Genomic DNA, 22,464 nt, shown 5'->3' on the forward strand with positions numbered 1-22,464 from the left:
CGCCGGACTTGATGCCAGGACATACACGAGAGATTTTCTATACTCGAGAAAACGATCAATACCATAGAAAGTCGGTAAATATTGAAGTTAGGACAGAAGTGAATATATTTAATATGCCTTCAATGTGACAGCGGGAATTTCATCGGACCAAGAAGGAAGCTGATGATGATGATGATTTTTTATGGGCCGAGGACATCTGCGAGCGAAAGAGCGCCATGGCGCAAGGAATATTTTGGTTTACTCAAGGTGGGGTCAGAGAACCAAGAAATTTTTTGGTTTACTCAAGGTGGAGTCAAATAACCATTCCCCAAGCATTTCACCCTGAAAAAGCCGAGCACCAGGTCAGGGGAAAGCTTGTGCCCATTGTTTCACCGGTTGGTACCCTGATGCACTGGGGATCGAACCACGCACCTCCCGCATGCGAGGAGGATGCTCAAATCGAACGGCAGCGGTTCTTTCAGCAAGGAAGCGAAGACATCAGCCGATTAATGCTCGCTTGCACTATGCCCTCTTCCAGTAAGATAAAGTGGTAGTTGGCATCTGATCCGGAGTTCCCGGGTTCGAACCCGACCGCGGCGGCTGCGTTTTTATGGAGGAAAAACGCTAAGGCGCCCGTGTGCTGTGCGATGTCAGTGCACGTTAAAGACCCCCAGGTGGTCGAAATTATTCAGGAGCCCTCCACTACGGCACCTCTCTCTTCCTTTCTCCTTTCACTCCCTCCTTTATCACTTCCCTTACGGCGCGGTTCAGGTGTCCAACGATATATGAGACAGATACTGCGCCATTTCTTTTCCCCCCAAAACCAATTATTATTATTATTATTAGTTGGCATCCAAAATAACCAGGAACTTTGCGCTTATCCCTGTAACTTCTTAGCCTATACACAGATGACTACTGGCGGACAAAGCTGTCAGCCGCCTCGAAATTCTCATCTGCACAGGGATCTAAAAGATGAATGAATTCCCTAGATGTATTTGTCTGATGTATTTTCAGACGGCTCCCGGTTGAGTGCCGTTCGACTCAACTGACGCTAGGTGTGAAGTATGATTTCGCTTTCGTAATATTTTTCACAGCATGAAAAGGCGCCGCAATTCTGTACAAACTGGTCCGCACTAGAACGCTTTATCCCTCTGTGAGCTCGCTCTTGAGATTTCAGAGCATTCCGCAGTTCGGAAGAGAAGCAATGTGCAAAGTTAAAATGCTTAGGCATATGCATTGCGGAATGTGTTTCTACACACCAGTAATGCAATTTTCCGTCAAACGGTAAGCTTGGTCGTTGACACTGCACAAGTCGATGACAGACGTGCAAGGAACAGCAGAGTAGTAGCCGTAGAGTTCTGCGTAGTATCCGCGGGCTGAAGCATAGGGATTGCGTAGTCTTGAAGCTGAATGAATATCGGAGCTGAGTTGGTATACAGAACAGGATGTAGAATTCGGAGGGCAAAATCTGTTGTGTAGCACTCGAGTAATATCAGTGCGTTCGTGAAGCAGAGGTCTAAAACGTCATCATTACAGTTTTCTGTAAGATTAAGTTGTGGCACAGATAACAAAGATGTAAAACTTAACAACGTATGTTCAATGCAGTGGTTACAGTGATGTCCCAGTGAATACCAGAAGCACTGAAGTACCTAATTAGAAGGCATTTGTTTTTACACTTAGTGCTAAGCTACTGTCCAATGTAGGTCAGTATGTGATTAAAGGCGGCAGGAGTTACGTTCGGTGAAATATAGAAAACGCCTACTAGAAGTGTTTCACATTGAGACAGTAGACATTGAGGTTGTTGGAAGCTACTGGTGGGTTTAGCCTTGCAATTATCATGTCGACAATTGCTCCACCATATCGGCACATAGGTATCAATTAATCTCGAGAATTTGAGGCACGTATCTGGGATCTGGCAGATCTACGTCAGGTAGTCGGAGTTCAATCCATACATCTCCCTTTTAGGTTTCAAGGTCGCAGCGCCACGTGCAGTGTCTAAAAATAATGAATGAGTAATGCTCATTATTTGCTTCAAGGTATTGGACAGCTTGCAGAAAAAAAAAGAAAAAGCATCTCGCCTGGTTCCCGCCTCCTCAAAGAAAGTACACGCTTGCCACTAAAAGAGGCAGATTCTTCAGCGTGTAGCAAAAAAAAATAAATAAAAACGATGTTTTTGTACTACGCAAAAAAAGCAAAAATAAACCTATTCATTGCACATACTTATGAGGTGTATCAAAGATATGCATTTTCAAACAAGTGAACGTGAAGAAAACAACGTATGATCACAACAAAGCAAGGAATGAAGAAAAAATACATTAGAACTTGCAATTGTTAGCTTTAAGACATTTGAGATGTTGTAATAAAAACTTAAAAGCACATATATAAGGTTTTCGAAAATATCTACTGCACTTTTTTTTGCAAATAAACAGGTTGCGATCTGCAAATTGCACATAGGCAACTAAGGCCATCATGCGCCAAGCTCAAGGTGTAATCTGCAAATTATACTTCAAACTTTGCTTTCAAGCCACATAGTTCAAATATGCTTCGAATCATGGCAGCTTCTCTCGGGGCTTGATGTGTGCTACAGGCTCCTGTCAATGCAATTGATTTAAGTGGCCCGCATGAAACAGTGGATATTAAGTGACTTCGGGGTACGTCATGCAATTAATCAGAACTATATAAGCCCATTTAAGCCGAAAAAGTGATTTGCGTAAACGACATGACGTTTTCAATATACCGCGTTTGCTCACGTAATGAACTCACTATTTTTCCCAAAAAATCTCTGAAAACTTGATGGGTTTCTTAATCAGGCGGGGTAATGTGTCAGAAAAAAATTAAAGCAGCAAAGTCGGCACAAAAAAAGGGCTGTTTGAATTTAAGCTTGAACCGGTACGACACATCTTCAAAATAAAGGAAAACGCACGTACTCTTCGGCACGGTTTCCGCGTCAGAGGAACACGTAATCAATAACTATTATCTTAAACCAGCGCATATAACTCGCGTGGCGGCCCACTATGCTGTCTAAAGAGAGCACAACTCGAGTTCACCCTGGCACGATTCACAGCATTCAGCCCGCCCGATGCCCAATCGCATCCAGTCGCTCCAATCCTTAATGTGCCCAATTAAACGGAGAAGCCCTTTGTGTGGCCAGGCGTAGTTTCGAGCAGGAAAACCCTTTATGACAAGGCCTGGGTCCTATTGGTTATCGAATTCCTCGCGCAACATTTTCATTGGCTGTCCTTTATGTAGGGCGTGGTATAATAGGCTTGACATTCGACATATGGTGTAGCATTGCGTACTTGCTTGGTGGTTCAGAAAGGGACGCCTGTTAGCATTTGATATGACCGTCAACAGAATGCGGGACAAAAAAAATGGGGGGTGCGCGGGGGTGCGTTGATGATGTGAGGGAAAAAATGTATTTTTTGCAGCCAGAGCAGGGGACACGTTTTTTACGCGAGTAAATACGGGACCCCACAGTAGCTGAGCCATCTATTTTATAACATTCGAATACTTTCATTTCTGGTTGTGTTTCAGTTAAAAGTGTCTATAGCAATCACCATTATTTCCTACAATATTGCGTTCAAAATAAATATGTTCACAATAACAGCCCTAACACAATGCTCGTAACCTGAATTTCTCTCCCCGTGTAACGCGTAGTTTTTATGGCCAACGTTTATTACAGTTGCAAAATACCAAAACATTTGATGATATTCATTTTTTCTCTTTCTCATTTGTCCCAGCATTGCATATTTTCTCTTTTTTAGCGATGACCTTCAATGACATACACTGTACTGCCAAGAGTGACCATGCATGGACCTCGACTAGCTTTGGCTATTAACCGAACTATTTTTATTTTAGCAAACAGAATTGTGAAGTGTACCTACTTTTTGATGGCAATGAACTCATGTTCTTTACCGAAATATCCCGTGTTAGGTAGGCGTATATTTGGCATGTCGAGATGGAGCGGTGAAATGGCAGCAATAGTAGCAAGTCATCGGACGAGTTCACCTTCCAAGTGCACACAGCGGCAGCGGCTATGCAGCAATCGAATACTCACAGTGTTTTTGATCAGGGTGCACATCGAGCAGAGGATGGGTTTAGTTTGAAAACGTTATGCTAACGACAAGGAACATATCTCCAATTTTTAAAATCTGTTCTTAGCACCAAACTCGCCGATTTCCTGCTTTTCGCTTCGCGATTCTTGCTCGGTTCCTCCATATGCACGTATGATCCATTTGATTTCTGTACAGCAACAACGATAAACTATAGCGGCCATTTTGTTCTCATCCTTTCTGAGTCAAGAACTGTCGCACATTCCGTAATAAAAGCTTTTTTTCCATTTCATAGACCAAGGCACGCGTTAATTCGGAGCGTCTGTTGTGAGCATTGTTGACTGTGCGCGCGAAAGCACGCCACAAGTATTCGTGCAAAACGCGAGAAGCAGACAAAACGCGAGCATTCGCTCAAAACGAAAGTATGCGATTCACACCCAGCACGTGTATCTGTGCAAAGTGGCTATTTCAAACAGTGCTAAGCCACTCGACTCTTAGAACAAATCCGATGGTCCGGTTGCTGCGACGACCGGCTACGGAACCACGAACGCCTTCTGCCTACTTCGGGCAACACGATCAAATGGAATACGCGAAGCAGCCAAGCGCACCCCGACCAGCAAATGCGCGAAGCACTTAGCACAGCCCCTCCTCTTTATAAACCCAACTTCTCCGCGCGAAGCGTCCGATGCCAGAATAACCCCGGGATCCGCTGCCGCCGAAAACCGCCACGTTATCTCCCATTCATTGTGTAAGCGCATGGTTCAAACCGCGGCAAACCCGTTAAACCTGCAACTCCTCGTTAAACGCCGATTGCACAACCGCGTGCTTTCGTCCTCAACGACGTCTTCGCTTTTGCAAGCGCGCGGCAAGAACTAAATACGCGCAGGTGTGATTCACGCACAGTGCTTGGATGGAGCGGTAAAGAAAACACATCCACGTTCTCGTCGCGTCCCGGCACCCACGCGTCTCCGTTCAAAAACCACTTCACTCACCGATGGTGGTGAGCACGGTGGTGGCGAAGTAGAAGGCCCCGGTGAACTTCCACTGGGTGCCGGCACGGTGCGGCACCATTTTGATGACGACCGTCTGCCAGATCTTGCGATCGTCGGCGCTCATGTTGTACTTGCGCACGAGCATGTCCTCGATGTAGATGAGCGTCTTGTGTTGCTTGCCCTCGTGGTCCGACTCGAGCGCGTCGAAGATGGCCGCGCCGACCAGCAGGTATGTGAAGGTGCACACGATCAGCGACAGAGTGCGCACGTTTTGCCTCTTCATGGCAGCGCGCCGCCGGCCACGCCGGCGTGATCACGACCAGGGCGAGCCGGCGCATCGTGCTCCGCCGTCAGGCATGACGGGCGGCCACCCACTAGGCCTAACGGAACTCCGTTGCGCTCGCTGCCCGGGCTCGCAGGCGACGGCGGCGACAGCAACGCCGCCGCCGCGGCGGCAGACGGTTCTCGCCACGGAGCGCTCGCGGCGCTAGAGTCGCGGGCGCGAAAGCCTCTCCTTCCACCTTTTTTCCTCTCTCTTCTCCTTTTTTCTTCTCCTTCTTCCCCAACGTCCCTCTCACCCCAAAAACAAAAAAGTAAAAAAGTAAAAAGGAGTTGGTAGAAACCACTGCCGCAGCCAGTTCTGCTGGCATCACACGCTCGCGCCCGGCGCTGTGACTCCATTCCGGCGCAGAATCAATCGATATCAACCCCACCCTCCTTTCTCTTCCCGTGACGTGGCCGCACACGTGACCAGATGACGTCAAAGCTAGGGCTCCCTCGCAGCTGCCCGGCAAAACCTTGGCGAGCGCTTCCTGCATGGTCAAACATTCTTTTGCTGTTGTTTCTACGGTCTCTTTATTTTATGTTTTCAGCAACGACCGGCTTTGCCCTTTGCAAGAAGTAGAAAAACTAGAACTCAATTTAGAGCTCGAGTAATGTCTAAACACACATACGAATCCGTCCAGTGTTGTGAAAATGTGCGGCTTCGGGTTTGCAAAGGTTTCTTTTTCAAGCATTCGCGGTCGTAAGCAGGTGCAAAGCAAAGTGCAAATGTTTTGTACAGCCCCGCAGGTGCAGCAGCCTTGTACCAACTCGCGAAGGACGATGTATTGGAGGAGTGAAGTTGAGGTTAGCGAAGTAAACTATTGCACCAGCGTGCATAAGTGCACCTGAAGACAACCATTAACGTCAACCGGCCTGGAAGCAGTGCAATCTGGGTCATGTTCACGTTGTTGTCTGGCGCATAAACAAAATGTTTGCCCGTAGCTGAAGAGAAAGTGCACTTTTTGTGAATTGGTAATTTCACTTGTGGGGGCTCCGACCGGGGGCTCCAGCCGTTTCTACATTTCGTCTATTGAACGTCTCTTTTTGCTCGAGTTGTTTTACTTATGCATCGCATGAAACTTTCGCAGACAGCGACTTACTCTCGCAAGCTTAGTAGCGCCTGTAGCTTGCATCCAGGCACTTGGCACAATATATGCCATTCATATTTGTTGCGTTTTTGAACACACCTAGGAAGTCATGGCTGTTTAGGTTAAAGTAACCTCTGGCATTGGACCTCCGCTGTCACCTTGTCCAAATTAAGTCGCTTTTCTGTAGCATAGGTGGCGGTAAAAAGGTTTCCTAGGGTTCTTTATCTTTGCAAGCATCAATGTTTGCATTGTTCAATGGTTCAGAAGCTCTCCACAAAAACATGCAGAACAAATCAAAACCTCAAAACGAGAGAAAAAACCACACGCAACGATATGTACAACACTGTAGGAAAAACTACAGGGTACTGGGATAAACTAGTAAATAAATTATTACATACAAAAGCAATTAAAAAATGGGCAGACAAAGTATGTGTGAGAGAACAAGAGAGCTGGAGTTCTGTTCGATAAGCATAGCTAGGTAGCATGATATGAAGGAGCCTTATAAATTAACTTAGTGTGTTGTTTTCGAATGCTGATTCATGATTTTCCTAACAAGAGCTGAATAAATTTGACATCAAATAAACGAGCTTTTTAAAACCTTTATTTGTAGTTCTTAACGATGCCGGAGAATACAACCAGTTTTTTGCTGTCTTTGAAACCTGTACTCATTAAGACTTAGTAGGCTTTTAACATGCAAAGGTAGTTTTTCTCATTACTTTGCACTACTGTTAACCACATATATTTATATAAAGGTCGGCCATACAATTTGTTATAGCCACAGCAGCTTTTATCTGTAGTTTGAAATTTTCGTTTTCGTTTATACTAGTATTCATTGCTAGTATACGCTAACATAATGAGTAATGCATACCCGAGTAAAAAATTTATAATTCCGCCTTCTTTTCCAGCAGGTTTCTCAACCTGCGGACCATCTTTGAGCTGATGCATACCGTTCTTCAAGATATTTTTCAAGCTTAACACCTGATCACTTTATTGAATTTTTAGTACAACACGCATCAACAAATTTAATGCAGAAATTGCTGTTCATTGTCTTTATATTTGCCTCGAATAGGACTTACTCGGCTTTTGCTTTATTTGATTTTAGTTTATTTGATTCAGCCAGATCAATTGCTCTTGTAGCTAAGCATATGCAGTTTCCGGAATGACCCGAAAATTATTTCTACCAAAGAGCACAGTGTTGCGTAAACTGCACGAATTATAACGCTCCTTAGCTTCAGCCTTTTATAAAAACATGCGCAGACGGCGGTTTATACGATTCCCATCAATCGTAGCCGTTGTTTTGCTGCATTGTCACTTGCACTCGAGCAACACTAATCCTTATGTAGGATTTTATCATGAGTTGAATGATCAACGACGTGGAGCGCGATTTTCTACGCAGTGGTAGAGGGGCCAGACAACGGTTGACTTTTCAAGCGAGAAATTCTCCTCCGAAGAACCGCACTGAACCCCCTTTTTTTCTGCAACCATCTCGTAGAAAAAGGAACGATGCACACGCAATGTAAAACAAAAAGGAATAAAAAGAGAATAAGTTGTCCTCAAGCGCCCCCTATTTCAGATAATTTTAGATTTTAGATAGATAACACCGTGCTTCGTTTTTACTCTCAAATGTGCGTATTAATGTGTAAAAACTCCGCCCCGCATCAATCTCCCTCAAACCCTCCTCCAAGAACTCTCTAACCCGTCGCGGTGAATCAGTGGTTAGGGCGCTCGGCTACTGATCCGGAGTTCCCGGGTTCGAACCCGACCGCGGCAGGTCGCGATGGTGGCAAAACGCTAAGGCGCCCGTGTGTTGTGCGATGTCAGTGCACGTTAAAGATCCCCAGGCGGTCCAAATAATTCCGGAGCCCTCCACTACGGCACCTTTTTCTTCTTTCAATCCTCCATTTATCCCTTCCCTTACGGCGCGGTTCAGGTGTCCAACGATATATGAGACAGATACTGGGCAATTTCCTTTCCCCCAAAACCACTTATTAAAGGTGATAAGAGTGAACGGCTCAAGAAAAAAAAAATAAAAGGTCAAACTAAGCAGAGAGCATTCTGAGCCGTCCCGTCACGCGGCTCGAACGTGTCTGAGATATGAGCCGCCTCCTATGTGACGTCACTGAGGGAAAGCTCGTTCCAACCTCATGTTCCCACGCGTCTCGCTGTCCGCAATGCACGCGACGGTCCACGCGCTGTTTTCTTCGTCCCGTCCATGCGCGCACTCCATTCTCTCCATTGTTGGGGTATGCTATGCAAATATGAATGAGTGCACGCACTTCTAACGCAACTCGGGAGTCAGGTTGCGTTAGGCCTGCCTTTATCACGCGCTTACTTTCTCACTAAAACCGTGCAGTATCATTGGTGTTGAAGCTGGCGTCGGGCGCTGCAGGCTATAAAGTTAGGTCGGGTTTTTAGGACGTGTGAACACCTAAGGCTATGACGCGCGGAACATAAGGTAAAAGCTCATTGTATTCTTTTCTTTTTCAATTGGGCGGGGGGTGGGGGTGCTAAACTAGGTAGAACGTTCTAAAGCTATTATAGCTTACATAAGGTCTGAAAACAAGACGATGACAGTGGATGCACAGCATTCCGCAGCACCAACTGTAAAATGAAGTATTCTTCCTTTTCTTGTTTAAAGTGCCTGAGTCTTCTGAAATCCTATAACAATCTAGCAAAGGCTCTAGGAGTGCCTCTTCTCTGGGAAATGAATTGCCGTATCTCTCAGGAAGCTTTGAAGTCAGCGAAGCTGAGGAAGAGAGTTGGAATTAGTTCACCTTCACGGAACATGTCCAACATTCTCAGAACAAAAAAATTTAATATTCGAAATTCGTAGGATACTCCTATGGAAATATTGAACATAATGATTCATTCTTGTCATATATGGCAAAGTCTTTTTTTTAAGTGTTTCCATCGAACCCATCGAACAGTTAAGGCTGCCATAGAAAACCAATGGGGAACACTTCTGACAACAGCAAAAATGTTAATAGCAAAAAAATGCAAGCCTGCCGACGGGAGTTCTGCGGATAAACTGATTGCGCAGTGAAGTCGTACAATACATGAAAGAACTGCATCCTGAAACTGGTTCCTGTGCAAAAATGCTTTTGTCCAGAATTGTTGGGTATGAACCTGCCTTGTCATGCTTCTCGGAAAGGTGCACGATATTTGTGGCCAGCAGTATAACGAGGTATACGCGTTAGGGTAGGTTAAGTGAGTGGTGTCGAAGAGAAGTGATCTGCACGCGCCTGATTAATAAGGCCCACTTGACTGTGTAGATCTATATTTGAAGCGAAACCGACAACCAGCACGGACTCGAAATATCGACTGTTAAAACATGAAAATCGCTAAATGCTGTGCATATATCGTTGTTGCCTCTTCGTATCAGTCTACGACAGTTCAAAATTAGCGGCGAGGTCAAACTTGAAACTGAGAATGATTAGGAGAAGGAGAAAGCATTCATTAATGGTGTCAGGAGAGCTCTGTCTCATCAACAAATGGCAGCCTATCTGAACTGATGGTGGCCGTAGCATAAGCTGAACGAATTAACGCACAAATGTCGCACACACCTCACTGCATACCCCTCCTCTCGATACACTTACAGTTCGAATGATGACATAGTGCTGTTAATCCTTAACAAAGACAATCTGAACAGTCGTCTTTGAATCGTTCCCCAGCACTGCCCCAATGACAGTTTGATCCGAGGCATTTACATTGACACATACAGAGTGCTTGTCTCAGACTCTGCTGCTTTCAGTTCTTTAATGGCACATAGTAGCGAAACAGAACTCCTGTGTAGGTGCAAAGCTCAAATGAACAACTGACCTGTACAGTGGGACATCATAAATTCATGTGCGTATATCAGCTTAGGCAACCTCAGTCTGCAATCTATAGAAGATGCTGCCTCTCATTGTAACAAATCTGCCGCGGACAGACACCTGCAGATCAAGGTCCTGCAACGCTTCCACGGTGCATGCTCACAACAAAAGCAGCTTGCGCTGCAGAAATGCACCTTCATAAACGGCTTCGTATATGCACGCTGCAATCACGGTTTTTCATTTGAACGCGGAAAGAGACCTTTTCTTCCCTAAGAAAGGTTCGCAGGTGCTCCCAGACTGAAAGAATGCGATCGAATCGCAGCTACATGAAAAAAGTTTGAAGAGCAAGCAAAATCGGAGACGTCTTCATTCGCCACTATGCTGCAAAGAGTTCATAAACGCAGAAGCTATTCGAGGAAAGGGGATAAAAGGAAATATAAAGGAGTTAGGGTTAAGGGGCCAAAGAGGACAAAGAAATTAAGGCCGCCGCGGGGAAGCGACAAAGCCTCGCGGCACGCGCGCACAATGCAAAGAGTAATGATGGGAAGCGAGCCGCTCTTCCCGGGCCGGCCAGCGTGCGGTCTCCATGGCAACGCTGATGACGTCACAGCGGGGCTATCGCAGACGACACGACTCCTGAGCGTCGTCTGCTGCAGGCGGCCAGCCGGCCCCGTTTTGCGCCGATGGTGTTTCCGTCCGGCAAATATTAATAAAAACAGTAGGAAACAAACAAAGGTCATATTGCTGCGCAGTGCGCGGTATCTGATAAAGAACACGCCCAGGCACCCGGCGTGTGGGGAAAAAATTGAAGTAGGTGAGGATCTGTGGGGGGCTCTCCAGGAATGGTTCTTTTCAAGTTCCACTTCGCTGCCCGAGTTTGCTGCGTAGGAGATCACAGGAATTTCGTACCTCAAAGGAGAGAAGTCAGTGGAAGCTGTGCTTCATTCTGCCGCGGATGAACATTTCGGTGGAACTCAGATAAACTGGCTGTAACGATGCACGAATTATTACTGCGATGAAAAGATTTGTGTATCCCTTGACCGAGTCATTGTTGGGGTGCTCACGCATCTTCAATAATGCCGCACACACCGTAGCCTGTTTGCTCGCTGCTATAAGTTGCAATATTTATTACGTGCAGACGGGGAGGCCGGTACAGAAACGAGGAGAGAGTTCTTGCCTCGTACTGAGTCGTCTCGTCAAGAGTTCTGAAGTCGCGAATATAGATTGCTACTCAATACGGGACCCATTGCTGGCAGGAAATGAGAATATTTTTGATAAGGTGTGTTTACGGTTCACTAAGGACAAAATACATCTCTACTACGGCGTCGAAGCTTTGAAAAAGAAAGCCACTGGTGAAAAAACGTGTTTTTCGTGTGTGCGTGCGTGCGTGCGTCCGAGCTTGACAGACAGGTGGTTTTCACCGCATAAAGAATAAGTAGGTAGTGAAGCACGCTTTCGCGACGCAATAAGCAATACTGCTTTGAGCAGCCATTGAAATCCTAAAACGTCCATTCCTTGGTGCTTGATCTTGAGTGACCAATAAAGTGTTTCTGCTACCACAATCACTACTACTACTACTACTACTACATCTACTACTCGTCTGCAGAGTTGCTTTATTGGAATATTTACGCGCCATAGACAGAGTCATTACGGCAAAAATAGGAAATATACTTGTCAAATAATTTCGACCACCCAGGGATCTTTAATGTGCACTGATGCACTGTGATGTGCACTGTGATGTCAGTGCATGTTAAAGATCCCCATGTGGTTGAAATTATTCCGGAGCCCTCCACAACGGCACCTCTTTCTTCCTTTCTGCTCTTAGTCCCTCCTTTATCCCTTCCCTTACGGCGTGGTTCAGGCGTTCCCCGAGATGTGAGACACGTACTGCACCATTTTCTTTCCTCAATAACCTTTTTTTTTTCAAATAATTAGTTTGCAGAAAAAGTAAAAGTGGCGGTGACACATGGAAACATCATTGAAAAAAAGAGCACAACCAAAAGAACACCGTAAGTGTTCACAAGTCCAAGTTACATTTTGGTGAATAGGTATGCAGTTAAAAGAATTAGGAGACCAGAAAAGAAAGTGCTATGATGAACTTTTTTAGAGGCTTGTGAGGATGGCTGCATTTTGTTTACTTTGTTACTTGTTATATTCTATCACGTAGTAAACAAACGCTCAGTATTGCTTAATTGTGACGCGTTGAAATCACGATCATGTAATTATCAGGACCTCTCGGTCAAATAAAAATCTGAGTGCCTTTACACCGGTGAAGTCGCAGTAAGTTGCGAGTACTGTATGTCTTCGCGTTGCGTCAAAAATGGTTTGTGCAACTGCCTTAAATTGTGTTCAGCAGTATAGTCGACATGTAATACCCTCTTATGTAATACCCCTAGCAGGTCTGTAAGGCATTAAAATGAAATGAAATCAACAACGCTTAGCTTCGCTTAACATCCGCGTGGTCGAAAAGCACCTGTGTCTGAAACTAAATACTCCCCGTGAAAAAAATCATAATCACCCCTCCCTGGCATCCTCAAAGAGAGGAATATATGGCTTGGTGCTTTAGCAGGAGACTATCACTGCTAGATATGCCCGCTTGGTAACCCAACGGTTTTCGTTCTCCAAACGTATTTTGCAGCGACACCTCTTCAGGCCACGTGTCCCGTTTATGCCACTTCGGTGTCATTGGCGTAACACACCAGGTGCAACGCACGACGCTGATTGGCCGAAGTGTTGTGATGTCACGCATGACGTCATGATAACGCGCCACGGTGATTGGCTAAAACGTAGCGACGTCGTGCATGACGTCATAACGTCATACTGCATGACGTCATACTAATCATTGATTGGGCCGAATCCAATGGCCTCACTCATGTCACAAGGCAGTCACTAGAGCTTACCTGTGCCGATAACATGAGTGTAGCAGCTCAAACTCAATTGACATCTATATTCGTGCCCAGATTTGCCAAACACTCCGACCAGCATCAGCATTTTGGTTCTACCGGCCTCTATTTTACGTGGTCCAGCTAGCAAAAGGGCAAGGTTAATTGGAGAGACATGGGAGAGGCCTTTGCCCTGCAGTGGGCGTAGTCAGGCTGGTGGTGGTGGTGGTGACGATGATGATGATGATGAACAACTCTACAGGTATCGCCGCGTGTTTACTAAATGCGCAGTATGTACAGGGTGCTACTGTTCGCATTTTCTGATGTCCAGTGTAGCCTCGATTAAACATGACATTATCGATTTGGACGCAAAAGGTGCAGAGGGAGAACACAAAGGCACAATAATCTTATAAGAGGGGGGCTGAAAAAAATGTAAAAGAAGAAGACAAGTCTTGTAGGCTACTCAGTGCTACAATGAATTACCCTGCCGCATAAAATGCACTATCTTTATGCAGCAGGTACCACTTCGTTGTTCTCCACCTAGCGGAGCTTCCAAAAAGGACCGTGTGTTATTCAAGGCGGTCATCAATGTTTGTAAATGCAAACGCATGGGTGACTCCCCTGTCAATTGAATGAGCTAAGGACAGTATTGGTTATTTCGGCTCCCATTGGGGCCCCTGTATTACAACGCTAGCTCTTTCAGGGACATGCCCAGGAAATCGGGATAAACAGTTGTAGTTCACATGACTGCCACCACGTGCGGTGTGGCGTTGAGTACGCAAAATCACCGCTGGAGTTTCGAACTTTCGGTACACTCCATTGATTGCGTGGAATTCAAGATAAAATCTCTGCTGAGTTACAAAATGTTTTAGGTGGTTCACATCTAATCAACTGACCTTAAATCTTAATAAAACATAGTACACAATTTTTTCATTCTAGGAAAAAACAATTGAATATTGGAGAACTGAATATATCATCACGCGGAACAAAACTTCAACAAGTCGGCTCCTACAAGTACTTAGGTGTATCTTTTGAAATTGACATGCATTGGAAAATACATTTTACGCATCGTTGTTCGAAGCTGGCATACGGATGTTTTATTTTACTTAAGGCTCGTGATTGTTTCCAGTACCCCATCCTACGCATTCTTTACTTTTCCTTTATTCAAAGTCACTTCATTTACTGCATTTAGTCATGGGGAAACACCCTTACTGCTTACCTGAAACCTGTATTCTCTCTACAAAAGCGTGCATTAAGAATTATATCCTTTTCAAGGACATTTAAAAGTAGCATGTACTTGTACAATTCTCTTCATGTTCTGCCACTAAATGCACTGTACGAATTCAAAATTGCTCAGATCATTCATAGAATCATAGCAACTAATGATCCACTTCCCATCACTTTGTTCAAAATTCCGTTACTAAACACAAGAGCTGCCAGAAACCAAAATTTTAATCTCCCTCCATGTCAGAACTTGCACGTGAAAAGGCTCTTAGAATTTAACTTCGCTCTTATTTGGAATACTTTGCCACTAAACATAAAACAAGCCCCTAATTTTACTCCAGCTTTAAAGAGGTTCTTTTTTCAGAAATATTGTGAATAAGTGACTTCATATTCATTTTTGTATAAAGTATGCATGTTATGAGTTAGTGTGTTATGGATTGTATTTCTTGTTTCATTTGTTCGCATGCTGCATTTATTTTGTATCCTATGTTGATTATGGACCCGTTAATAGCCAGTGGCTATGGGTCCATCAATGTTTGTTTGTATTTCACAAGATATGCAATGAATGAATGAATGATATTATAATGGACGTCGTAAATAATGCAGTGAGCGCAGGAAGCATTTTAAAGGTCATACTTTGCAGCGAGGAAGAATAGTCGTCCATGATAATCACCATGTTCGTGCAGAATCTCTCGGGACTCTCTGGTTTTCTCACAAGTTAAAAAAAATCCCCATTGAGTCATGCGGTGTTCGGTACTGGCGGCCAACAGATGGCGCTAGTTGTTGAATATCCCGGAAAGCTGCACTCTAAACAGAAAGAAGTAAACAGGGTGTAAGCTGCCTTCTAGCGCACTTCCTTTTATAAAAGAGTGTATGCTAGAAAGTAGTTCACTCCTTTTTTACTCCCATAAAGGCGTATTCGTGTTTAGAGTGTGGCCATAAGTCGTTCCGTTGCACTTCGGTCGACGACCTCACAGGTGCAGTGCAGGAGTAGATTGACTTTTTCTCAGGTGCACTTATGCACCCGTTCTGACAGACGGACAGAGCAGACCCTAGAGCAGGAGACCGGGCTCCCAAAGTAAAAACGTGTCCGTGTAATGTATTTCGGGCATCATAAAAAGAACAATGAATCAAGGTGATCGTCCGGTAAGGGCATCATTGCCACATCATCGCCCCGGAGGGAAGCTGGTGTTTCATATTAGACGCCTGGAGAACATCACTTAATTAATAATATATTATTGCTATAAATATTATTAACAGCAGCAGCTATGATATCCCCTTGTCCCAGAGAAATTAATACGACACAGAAGAGAAGAGCGCAGGTAACGCCGACAGAAGTCAGCATTGGAATGCGTAATGCACTTATACATATATATTCCGAATAATTCACTTGTGTATAATAATTCCCAACCTACAGATTCATTTGCGCGTGTAGCGACCCGGCGCCCCATTTGAACTCATTTGGCACATGTCACAGAGACAGCCAGTTTTATGCTATTTTGTATCTCTAGCTCTTAATTTATCTTTGCTCAATTATAAAATATTACCTGCCTTGGCATGGCACAAGCAGGATAGGCATACAAATATTAATAAAGCTTAATTACAACAGCAAAAATAAAAAGTAGAAACCAGCAACCATTTTCCTGGCATCATAAAAAACTAACTAACGATTCGCAGCGCACCATTTCAGTACACACTTTGCGCTGACAAAAGGAGGAATCACTAGCTTAATTAATTAAGGATATGCTTGGAAGAAAGAAACCAAAAAACATTTTAGTAACGAAAGGTTTGTTGTTTGGAGATCGCGCCGTTCGCTCTAAATGAGGGCACCAATGCATGTCCGCAATCAACGCGAGATCGAGGTGGTGATAAAAATGAGAGGACATGCTAAGCGCACTTGTTATGATGATGTCTTTTCTGAAATGTACGACTATTCGGTAACATTGCTGCCTGCTCGATAACGCGCGGAACAGCGTTCTTTTTTTTGTTTTGCAGCGTCTGTTGTTTAAGGCTTGTTTGGCGGAGATGGCGTCACTCGGACGGAATGACGTCATTACCACGTGACCGGCGGCGTAGCTGCGGTGGCGGAAGCGTAGACCTTGGCGCGCGCACGCGCGTCATGACATCGGGTGATGGCTGGCGTAAGTGCCTCGACTCCATTCTTTGGTGACTGACGTCAGGTCACGTGAATTATGGATCATGCGATTCCTTGGTGACGTGTCCTATGGATCGTGTAATCAATTATTGTCATATGACCCACTAAGAGCTTCGCACATGACCATAACCCGTTTACGCAAACATGACCTCCATGACCATTGTACAGCGAAAGCTGGTAAGGGCACGTTATCCGGTTCAATGGCGTCGGCGTCGTTGGAGTATCACCGCGCCGCGCTGATTGGTCAGCATGCGGTGGCCTCACTGTAAAGCGCCTCATTAATAGGCTCGAATATAGATACGTGACGAGGGAGAGCGTAGTGACGGCACGTGCATTCTAGAGAAAACAAGGCAAATAATAATAAATAAAAGATATTTTATTCAGCAATGCAAAGAGCTGTAGCCGAATCTCGCGTTGCACTGTGGTAACCGTCTAGTGAGTTTTTTTTCATTACAGCATTATCCCTCTAACAGCGGACACTGAAACACCGGTTACAATACGTGAGCACCTTCGCTTCTCAGCCATGCAGGTTAGATTTTTGCGCGCCGAATTTCGCATCCTCACTTCGCAGACATCTTGCGTCCGGACTTCACGGGCACACTTTTGCGCTGTCAAGTCAAAGGTCACATGAAGAAAACAAAACAAAACAATTCGGGTCAAAATTCGCGTAGTTAGCAAAAAGAGTTTCCATGACTTTACAAGCATACACCATACTCAGGGCCTTATATTAAAGCGTACAATGCATACATAGCTGCGTAGGACAGCTTTTCCGTGTTCTCCAGGTGATCTTGGAGGGTTAAGAAAATTATGAAGGAGTAAAGTATGAAGGATAGGATATCGTCTATATGTTACATAGGGTCTGTGTGCAAACAACAGGAATGCATATCTTCACCAGTTGCACCCAACATTTCACGTGTGTGTAAGCAATGCTTTCTCCTTTAATGCGTTAACCTTACTACCCTCACTTCGGCAAAGTTTGCCTGTCCGTTGAGTGGTGCCGTCTCCAGCCGTTAGAAGGCCTCCACCCACTACCCACACACCTCTACCCTGAACCCATCTCCACCCTGCATAATCCTCCACCCACCACCAAGCACCCACCATCACCACCCGGAAGCTGTACCCACCACCGAGCACACAACTCCACTTTCCAGAAGGCATCCACTCACTACACATTTACCTTTGCCCTCCAAAGACAGAACGGGAAGGCTCAATTCAATTTCAATTTAATTTTAATTTATTTCACATTTCTAATAAACAAAATACGAAAACACTTTTTTGAATCCATAGCCAATCGCTAGTTCGGGTTCAAGTGCTCAGAAAACACAACCTCTGCTTTTTCTTTCACTGCGTGGGTTGGCTTCGAATAAGGAAATTGAGGATCACGTGCTGCGCCTGCCACGATTTGTAAATACGCGCTACCGAGAAAGAAAGATGCATTGGTCGGTTCATGTCACCAGGCTATCGTGAAAGACGAGGAAAAGAGAGAGACGCGCCGCAAAGCGAAGTAGAAGAACAAGAAGAAGGAGAAAGGAGGCAGAGCTGAGGAAGACGGTAGTCATGGCTTCGAGTACGCGACGTCCCTGCACCTTGTTTCTGGCGGTGTTCCTGGCTGGCGTGGCCGCTCTCATGGTGGACCAGTCGCGGGCCGAGCTGTTCACGGCCATCACGCACCTGCGCAGCCTGCAGCACACCGAGGCCCAGGTGGCCGCTAACGTGGCCCACTACCTGCACGCCGAGCAGGAGCGCCTCGACTTCTGCCGAGAGATGCTCGGATACATGCAGGCCCTGCTCGGCCGTAGCGAAGACGAAGGGGAATACGAAGTCGAGGAAGAATACGACGACGATGACTACGACGACTACGACTTCTACTCGTAAGCGCAGACGCATAGGATGGGGTCCAGCAGGTCGATCAAATATGCTATGGTAAATATAAATGGTTTTGGGGGAAAGGAAATGGCGCAGTATCTGTCTATTATATCGTTGAACACGTGAACCGCGCCGTAAGGGAAGGGATAAAGGAGGGAGTGAAAGAGGAAAGGAAGGAAGAGGTGCCGTAATGGAGGGCTCCGGAATAATTTCGAGGCACTAACATCGCACAGCACACGGGCGCCTTATCGTTTTGCCTCCATAGAAACGCAGGCGCCGCGGTCGGGTTCAAACCCGGGAACTCCGGATCAGTAGTTCCCGGGTTCGAACCCGACCGCGGCGGCTGCGTTTTTATGGAGGCAAAACGCTAAGGCGCCCGTGTGCTGTGCGATGTCAGTGCACGTTAAAGATCCCCAGGTGGTCGAAATTATTCCGGAGCCCTCCACTACGGCACCTCTTTCTTCTTTAACTCCCTCCTTTATCCCTTCACTTACGGCGCCCAAATTGGCCCGTCAGGTTTTGGCTTTCAACAAGAAAGTTTAAGAAATATGCATTGTAAAAAATTCGTTGGAGGCACTTATATATCTCTGAACTGCGGGAAGGCGAAAGCCAGTGAGCAGTTTGCTCACAGTCCAGATGGCAGGTTGTGGTCACGTGACCTAGGTGGCGATGTAACGCACGGACACCGCGAGGTCACGTGACCGGACGAACGGTCACCACGAGTATGAGTCATTAAAGGCTTTCGCCTTAAATCATGACCCCCCCCCCCCGGCTTCTTCAGCTACCCATTCAAGAGTTCCGAAATGGTTAAAGAGCTGGAGGCCACGTAGAGCAGGCGACCAAACACCAGGAAGGTCAACGAGACAACGAAATTTTAGGAGTTTCATTTGTTTCAAGGAAGAGCAGCAAGATTAGTTGCGCCAGTTGTAGATTAATCAACTTGACAAGGAAGCGTGAGGAGTAGGAGGAGGAGAAGAAAACTTCAGACTTAAAAAAAAGTTTATTGAGAACAAATTATTTGTGGATGGAGTCCCTTAGTAAGACCCCATTGGACTTGGCCTACAGCAGTGCCCTACTGACCAGCCGTTCTTGACGCAGTCACTAGACGGTATGGAGCCATCTTAGAACACCAACGAGCCCTCCGGAGGACCTACCCGCCTCCCCACAAAGACCTTAGTAAACAGCAGTCGGTTGCCTGGAGACAACTACAGACTAATACATACCCCAATCTGAGTTTACTCAGCAAAATATATCCATCCACTTATGAAAACAAATGCCCGCTATGCGGTGAACACGCACGCTTTACCACGTTACATGGGCCTGTCAGAAAATGCAGGCAGCGCCGATAAACAACACACCTACACCGGAGCAGTGGGAGGCTGCGCTGTCCAGCTCGGAGCCTGAAGAGCAGCTCAAGCTGATCGACAGGGCTCGCAAGACTGCAAAGGCCGCTGGGGCCCTGGACTGAGGGCTCCACCTACGCTGCGAGAAATAACCCTTATACAATAAAGTTTTTCATTCATTCATTCATTCTTGGTTTTGGGGTTCCGAGCTGGTCAGCTCTTCCTCCACCTGCTCGAGCGTTGGCTTTTCTGTTCTGGGCATGTGTGCGTTCTTTTGACAAGCTCTTACCATATGATGTGCCCTGCACTGTGCGTAGTCTGGCTGCTGCTGCTGATGATGATGATTACCATATGGTATAGATTAGGACATAGGTCGCGAAATTGGTACTTATTGTATTAAATGGTTGGGGAGATTTTGCGCAGTTTGCTTGGGTGTGGAAAGGTGTCGACTTGTAGTTGTCTAATTACCAATTTTCCTTTATTCAGTGTCCTGTGCCTTTGTGAGCAAAGTCTTCAAGTTGATCTGGAATGTTGTAGTATTTCCCCTTAAGCCGCGAGACTTTCTCTGTCCTCTACCGTCGTCCAGCACGCAAGGTCTCAGGCGCCGACGCATGCACGGAGCTGAATGACCACACACAAAACAAGAAAGACGACGACACAATCGCTTGTCACTCGTTATCTTTCTTTTGAGGTCGTCCTGGTTCGCGTTTCTTTGTCAAGAAGGTTTAAGACAGAAGTTAAGTTGAAAGAAAGCGCGAGTTAACGTTTGCTCCTATTTTCATCTGCTTTCGTAGCGCGCATGGCTCTAACGTTTTACACAGACGATTGTAACAGCCCAGACGTGCGTGCTGCAATTGATCTTTTTTCCCCCAAATATTTCAGACCTTGAAAGGGACCTCTTTCTTTCTTCCTGAAGCTCGTCCTGTAGACTAATAAGATTCGAAGATTGCTTCGACACATGCCAGTTTTACCCACGTAGAAAACATCAACATCGGTTCATGGGTCATTCAGTTAGGTGGCTTCCGTTCAATGAACACTGCACTCGAGAGGTTGTAGATGGGTGTTTCACACCGAATCCGCGCGTGGTTTTCACTCAACGCCTCAGAGGTTTAGTTGCGAGTGAACTCAATGCACAGAGCACCATGTGCCCTGGACAAGTGAATGTGGGCTCACACAACGTAGTTCTTGCACACTGCACATTTCCTCGGCACTTCTTTTTCTGTTCCCTTCCCCCCCTTTAGCCCCGCCGCGGTGGCTCAGCGGTTAGGGCGCTCGACTACTGATCCGGAGTTCCCGGGTTCAAACCCGACCGTGGCGGCTGCGTTTTTATGGAGGAAAAACGCTAAGGCGCCCGTGTGCTGTGCGATGTCAGTGCACGTTAAAGATCCCCAGGTGGTCGAAATTTTTCCGGAGCCCTCCACTACGGCACCTATTATTCCTTTCTTTCACTTCCTCCTTTATCCATTCCCTTACGGCGCTGTTCAGGTGTCCAAAGATATATGAGACAGATACTGCGCCATTTCCTTTCCCGCCCAAAAACCAATTATTATTATTATTTGTTTCCTTCCCCCCTTTATCCCTCCCCTCACGGCGCAGTTCAGGTGTCCACAATCTGATAGTTATCGCGCTTTTCATTTCCCCATAACCTAACCTAACGCATACTGACGAACAGTAGGGATGTGTCGATGGGCGACCACTAGAAACAATGGAACTAGGTTCAGCGCCTATATGGGAGTAAAAAGAGAGTAGGCTGTCCCCTACCGCACTCTCTTTTATAAAAGGGAGTGCGCTAGAGGACAGTTTTACTCCCTTTTTACTCCTTTCCGTTTAGAGTGTAGGAACGCTGCAAAACGGCAAGCGTTGTAGTTCATTGCCTTCTCCCGTGTTCCCGTCTATTCGCCTTTGTTTTTTTTATTGCGCAACTCACCCTCTGGCATAAATTAAAGAAACATGTACAGTCTTGTTTCCTTTATGGATGCCAACAGGCTCGATACTGAGGCCTGTATGTCAACATACGTGTGATTAGTGGACATCGCCCTTCACACGGTTCACGTCGAAATGCGCGCCACTGACACACCCTAGATAAAACCATCGGTTGCTACAAAAAAAGTGGTATTTGTCCTTAAAGGCGAACATACGATCAAAAGCGCAGTCGTATTATCGTGACGTCGCGGTCAACCGTGCCTAGCACATTCTAACTTGGCCCCGTATGGCTAGCACGTGCAAGGCAATTGACCGGGACATCATAGCCGCAGGTCACCGCCATTGGCTCAAGGGTCGCCTCTGAGGGGCAATTTCCACTTAGTTCTTGCGCTCTAACTGCGGCTATAAAAACCTAACCTAAACTAATCATTGCATATCTGTCCAAATGAGTCCCGCCACATTTACAGCAGGCATCAAAACTCGGTCATCGCCATCTGGGCGGAGTACGTGTACCTTCATTACTCCACCTTTCTCATTTGCATCCCGATCACCTCCTCTCCCCCTTTCTCTGCTCGTTTGGCACTCGTAATCATAATTCTGCCCATTCACCGTTGGCTTGCTTCGAAGCGGGGGGCCAAATAAAATCGAAATAACGCATTCAGCGCGTGTATTCTCCGACGGCCAAGTCCGCCCGTGTCGTTGCGTTATACCGCGGTCGCGGTCTCGGCCTCATAAAACTTGTCCGAGCTCGGCGCGTGCCGCTGGCCTGCCCTTAAACCGACGCACCTTCAGGGCCGGCGCACATCTGGCGACCGGGCGATTTG

The 22,464-nt window shown here is 46.1% G+C and overlaps 2 protein-coding genes across 2 annotated transcripts in view; one reads left to right on the forward strand and one right to left on the reverse strand.

Moving 5' to 3' along the window:
* Positions 1-5,450, reverse strand: part of Task6 (TWIK-related acid-sensitive K[+] channel 6) — a 76,181-nt gene extending 70,731 nt beyond the window's left edge. Inside the window, exon 1 of the mRNA XM_077668024.1 lies at positions 5,024-5,450. Coding sequence (XP_077524150.1) covers positions 5,024-5,306 — 283 coding nt within the window. The 5' untranslated portion in view covers positions 5,307-5,450. The remainder of the gene's footprint in view (positions 1-5,023) is intronic.
* A 12,533-nt stretch (positions 5,451-17,983) lies between these two features.
* Positions 17,984-22,464, forward strand: part of LOC144135325 (prolyl 4-hydroxylase subunit alpha-2-like) — a 39,921-nt gene continuing 35,440 nt past the window's right edge. Inside the window, exon 1 of the mRNA XM_077668025.1 lies at positions 17,984-18,379. Coding sequence (XP_077524151.1) covers positions 18,066-18,379 — 314 coding nt within the window. The 5' untranslated portion in view covers positions 17,984-18,065. The remainder of the gene's footprint in view (positions 18,380-22,464) is intronic.

This window comes from Amblyomma americanum, chromosome 5, assembly GCF_052857255.1.
Source record: "Amblyomma americanum isolate KBUSLIRL-KWMA chromosome 5, ASM5285725v1, whole genome shotgun sequence".
In the NCBI taxonomy this organism is placed as follows: domain Eukaryota; kingdom Metazoa; phylum Arthropoda; class Arachnida; order Ixodida; family Ixodidae; genus Amblyomma; species Amblyomma americanum.